At 52.9% G+C, this 5,499-nt stretch overlaps 1 protein-coding gene across 4 annotated transcripts in view; it reads left to right on the top strand.

The window, feature by feature from the left end:
* The window catches only part of HNF4A (hepatocyte nuclear factor 4 alpha), a 26,782-nt gene continuing 21,283 nt past the window's right edge, over positions 1 to 5,499 (top strand). For 2 of the 4 annotated variants that reach the window (XM_006763769.1, XM_006763771.1), the window contains exons 1-2: positions 3 to 257; positions 4,404 to 4,578. In XM_006763769.1, the coding sequence (XP_006763832.1) occupies positions 143 to 257; positions 4,404 to 4,578 (290 nt within the window). In that variant the 5' untranslated portion in view covers positions 3 to 142. Of the gene's footprint in view, positions 258 to 4,403; positions 4,579 to 5,499 lie in introns of all 4 variants that reach the window. The other 2 variants (XM_006763770.1, XM_006763768.1) reach the window with 2 other exon arrangements.

The raw sequence follows: 5,499 nt of genomic DNA on the forward strand, positions 1-5,499 counted from the left end.
GAGGACAGTTTGAAAGGCAGGAAGGCAGAGAGTGCACCTGGGAGGAGGCAGGGGGAGGGTGAAGGGCGGGGGCCGGCTCGGCCTGGAGCCTTCCGGGTGGGCATCCTGGGCAGGGCAAGTGACTGAGGAGTGGAGGGGGAGGATGCGCCTCTCCAAAACCCTGGTCGACATGGACATGGCCGACTACAGTGCTGCGCTGGACCCAGCCTACACCACCCTGGAATTTGAGAATGTGCAGGTGTTGACGATGGGCAATGGTAGGTGGAGGCACGTGTGCCTAGGAATGCCAGTTGGGGGCAGGTATGCCCAGGTGTGGGAGCAGGTCTCCGGCACCCAGTTTTGGGTTGGGAGGAGAATGATAGACGATGGCCAGGTTGGTCTGATAGGCCAGGTAAAGGAAATGTGCCCAGGCACAGTGACCAGAGGCATTCTGGGCCAGGGGAGGCCTGCACGAGCATATTCCCAGCAAAAGTAGCCCCAGGAATCCCTGTCAGGCCCTTCCAGCCCCTCGTACCTCAAAGCCATCCTGCTCAGCGCGGCACTGGGAGCAGGGACGTGACGGTGAGCTCCTTCTTCCCGTTCATCGCTAGTAATTGGGTCCAACATGGCCCCTTCCTGAATCCCATGGGCCTAAGTCCAGGGAGATGGAAAGGCATGTCCAGTCCTGGAGATGGTAGATGGAGGCACTCAGTGTTTCAGGGTGTCTTTGAGACTTGCCTGGGGTGAATGCCCCACTTAGGGAAAATGGAGTTCTCAGGGAAGTTTTGCTAAATGAGACACCAGTTAGTAAATGTGTGTGTGTGTGTGTGTGTGTGTGTGTGTGTGTGTGTCTGTGTGTGTGATCATGGCCTCTTCTTGGTGTGGTGCGCACGCAGGAGTTCCCCTGTAAGTGGGTGGGAGGTGATATACTGGGTTGGTAACTGTGTGCCCACAGAAACCATTTGCATCTTTGTGCACATTTGTCTGTGTGCACCTGTTCTGTGTCCATTTTCATTTGTGTTTGTACATTGAGTGGGTTTGTGTTGGTTGGTGTTTCTAAAGGTGCCTGTGTTTGTCTTATGTACGGAAGTGGCGGTGAGTGTGTACATGTGACTGTGGATGTTTGCACACATGTACCATGGATGTGGATTTGTTTGTGTGCCCTATGTTTCCTGCATGGGCATTCTGACTCGTGCCCTGTGTGTACCTGCTGGTGTATATGTGCACATCCTTGCCCTGCGGGCCGGTGCTGTTCGGTGGGCACGATTATGCAGACATGATGTGCAGGACTTTGATGTTGCCATTCACCAAATGAGATTCTCATCAGCAACATGCCCATTTGTCTTTGAGCAGATCTTATTGCTTGTATGTGTCTCTCCAGGTTTATAATCACTGAGAGCCATCTGGGGTGGTGGGGGCGGGGGGGGGGTGTTCTCCTTCACAAGGAGGTTGGGGGAAGAAAGGGACTTGAAAGCCAGGAAGTTTCTGGAGAGAAAGGTCCCTAACTGGTGGCAATTCAGCCTCAGTGGAGAAGTGGGTGGCAGCCAGCCGAGGCCAGCCTGCCACCTGCCTTCCTGCCCCGGCTCTGTGGCTTCAGCCCAGGCCTCTAAGGCTTGTGGTCAGTTTGGCTCAGCTGGAAAAAGGTGACTGCTCTTCCTGTGGTCAGTGGGCACTGTCCATAGTCAGTCTCACCAACTGCTCACCTGTCTCTGCCATCCACTTACTGTATGACCTGCATGTCACCCCTCCTCTCCTGGTCTCTTCTACGAAATGAGCTTAATCACCCCAAGTCTGCTTGCTGGCCAGCTTTTAGGAGTATCCAAGGGTCACGTGAGGAACTGAGGGACAAACATGCAGGAAATGGTAAACTAAGGAGCTGCTGCCCTAGGTGGGTGCCATGTGACCCCACAAGGACAATGTGTGCTGTCACACTCCTGGCCACAACCCAGCCCCAAGCTGCTCCCTGGGGTTGGTGCCATCTACCTTGCAGAGCGCATGCCTCCAGCTCCCAGGAATCCTGTGCTCCCGAGGCAGAGCCAAGCCCCTTGATTGGGTGACCTGAAGACAGGCAGCCTCCTGCCCTGGAGCCAGAAAGATTAGGGCTCAAATTCTGGCATAGATTCTTTCGTGTTGCAACCTCAGTTTCTTCATCTGTAAAATGGGAATAAATAATAGCACCCACCCCAGGGCTTACCAGAGAATGAAATAAGGTAAGGTACTTGATATCTTAGCACTGGTAACTGGTCCTGGCCCCACCTGAGTCCTCTCAGGAACTCTGAACGCCTATAACAGGAGTGGGCAAACTTTTTGACTCAAAGGCCACAATGGGTTCTTAAACTGGACCGGAGGGCCGGAACAAAAACATGGATGGAGTGTTTGTGTGAACTAATATAAATTCAAAGTAAACATCATTACATAAAAGGGTACGGTCTTTGTTTTTTTTAGTTTTATTCATTTCAAACGGGCTGGATCCGGCCCGCAGGCCGTAGTTTGCCCACGGCTGGCCTATAAAAAAGGTTTACATTCTTTACTGGAGAGAGTGGTCTGAGAGTTGGGGTTATGTTTGGCATATATCCTGGGCTGTAGCTCAAAGGCTCCAAGGATAGCTTCCCATCTGTCCCCATCTCAGATTCAGAACCAAAAGCAACAGGGGTTCCTTGCTGCAGAGACCCCAGTGGACACCCCAACAAGGGCAGCAATGGCCAGAATCACCCAGCACCCCTGGGCCATATATTTGGCTCCTCTACTTCCCAGCAGTATGATGACCCTGGGCAAGCCACTTGTCCTCTCTGGGCCTTGGTGTTCTCACTTGGAGAATGGGGCTGACTCCAGGGATGAGATGATATACTTGGCAACACCCAGCCCATCCTGCCCAGGATGTGGGCACCCCTTCCCCCAGCCTCCTCCTGAATGGCCAGAAATTGTGGGGTCAGCTCTTCCCAGGGGTCTGGGGAGGCGAGGCTGAGGGAGAAAGGGCACCAGCACGGCTTAACAATTATCCCCATCTCCAGGAATAATTCACCAAGCGGAGGGGGCCGCACTCTTGGGCACCCTCGGGAGACTAGGAGATGTTCAGCCAGGTGACGGCAGGGTGAAATGCAGCGGAGTCTGCTCGCACAGGGAGGCGGGAAGTCTTGTGCTCTGAGAGTCTTCTTCTGCAGAAAAGTTCTTTCACAAATGCTGATCTCATGCTTGTTCTGTGACACACACTTGGCTGGATCACCACAACACACAGCAGCCCTAGGGCATCTTCCTCCTATTTTACAAGTGAGGAAAGGAAGGCGAGAAGTTAATTAATTCAGCCAAGGTCGCAGGGCTACCAACAAGAGGTGGGCAAGCTGGGATTCTCACTGGGCAAAGGGCTCCAGGCTTTGTGGTCTGACCGCAGCGCCATGCCCCTCTCCAGTGCTTATCTGGCTGTTCCCTAGGAATTCCAGGCCGGCCTCAGGGTTCTATGGGAACAGTGTGTGACGACTGTGTGTGCTGTGCACATGCGTGCATTCTTCAGGGGAGATGGGACCTAGTGTTTATCATCTTCCAAGAGGTCTATCCTTGGTGGAAGATTTGCTTATAAAAAGAGGGTTCGGCTACTGAATTTTTAAAAAATAATTGAAAACCACTAGAACAGTAGAACTGCCCTGTTTACATTTAGGGAAACTGAGGCCCCGGGGAAATTGAAGCAAGGAAACAAACGTGCCCAAGGTCACAGGCAAATTAGTGGCAGCATCAGTACTAGCACCAGAGACCCCCAGCATCCAATCCAAGATCTATGTCACCTGCCTCTTTTACCCCTCCTCACCTTTATGTCGATGCCGTAACTTCTGCCTCTGGGACAAGAGGTATTTGAGGGGTGCACATTTCCTTGTCATGACCCTCCCAGGAGGGCAAATGAGCCACAGTCCTTGGTGCATGTCTTCTCATTTCCCAGGAGGCTTGTCAGGGCCCCTGGGCACTAAGCTGAGACCCACTCAGCCATGGTCACTCAATAAGAAATAAATGGCAAGACCTGATTCTGGGCAGACACTGCAATATTTGTCCCTTTCACAGCCCTCTGTGCCCAGTCAATCAGGGTCTTTAAGGCCTGGAAGCATCCTAGGGTGTGGCCAAGTTTTCATTACTTCCCAGAGAAAGCTGGGCTAGCAGTCTCCATCATGAGGGGAGCAGACACTCACAAACAACTCTGTGAAGTCACTGTCAAAATGATACCTACGTTAGAGATGCCAAACAGGGGTTCCAAAAGGCCAAGGGGCTTGCCCAAGGTCACTGAGGGAGTGGGGACAGCATGGCATTCTGGCTGAGACTGAAGCCCTGGGGAGCTCCCCACAACATTCATATTGGTTTGTAAATTTAAACCTCCAGAAAAACAGGGCCTCCAGGAGGTGACTTTCTGCTCTTCTGAGTCCTCCTTTTTTCTTCTCGCGCAGACACATCCCCATCAGAAGGTGCTAACCTCAACGCGACCAACAACCTTGGCGTCAGCGCCCTGTGCGCCATCTGTGGAGACCGGGCCACAGGCAAACACTACGGCGCCTCAAGCTGTGATGGCTGCAAGGGCTTCTTCCGGAGGAGCGTGAGAAAGAACCACATGTACTCCTGCAGGTGCGGAGCCCCGCTCGCTTGCTTGGGGTCTTGATTGCTCCAGCTGGGAAATAGGCACACTTGGGCCAATGTTCCCCAGGGTCTGTCATCTCCCTACTAGGCCCCAGAGGCATCTGCCCTTCTAGGTCTTCAAGCCTCCTTTGGTTTCCTAGGCCTGGTGGCTCCAGATGGGAACAGCCATCCTAGGAAACTCATTCACGGATCAGAAAGCTATCGGCTGCCCTTTATTGAGCCCTTACTATATGCAGGAACCATACTAAGTCCACACACCCACTGTTATTTTCCCCACTTAGCAATTAAGGACCCATGAGGCTTAGGATCAAGCCTCTGAGGATGGGGCCCAAACCCCAAGCTGGTGCTTTTTGGGGGGCAGAAAGCAGATTGGCCCCAGGCCTTTCCACCTGCCCCAAGGGCTTCCTAAAGCCTTGGAGATCCCTCCTTTAAAAGCATCTGCCATTCTGCGTGACAGCAATAATAAAATAATAGCCATCGGTTAGGAGCATTTGCCATGTGTGGATACTGTGCCAGGCTCCATCTGCGTATTATTTCCCCCCGGTCAACGCCCCTCTGAGGTGGTTACTATTATTATTCCTATTTTATAGAGGAGGAAGCTGTGGTGTGGAGAGGGCTTGGAATTTGTTCAAGGTCACCCAGCTCAAATCAATGGCAGAGCCCTGGTTGGTACTCAGGGCCCCACCCATAGCCACTATGAGGCCCTGCCTCTACTTCCATCTCTGGCTTATGTGGACCACATATTGACCGTTAGTTATAACCAGGAGCCTGCTCTGGCCTCCGAGCTCTTATACCAGTAGGATGTGGTGGAAATAGTGGCGCTTTGATACTCAAGGGACTAGGGTTCCCAATCTGGCTCTACCCCAGGCTGAGTGATCCAGGTCTACGGGTTGCCTCTCTGAGCCTCCG

The sequence above is a fragment of the Myotis davidii genome, unplaced genomic scaffold (assembly GCF_000327345.1).
Source record: "Myotis davidii unplaced genomic scaffold, ASM32734v1 scaffold199, whole genome shotgun sequence".
Classification (NCBI taxonomy): Eukaryota; Metazoa; Chordata; class Mammalia; order Chiroptera; family Vespertilionidae; genus Myotis; species Myotis davidii.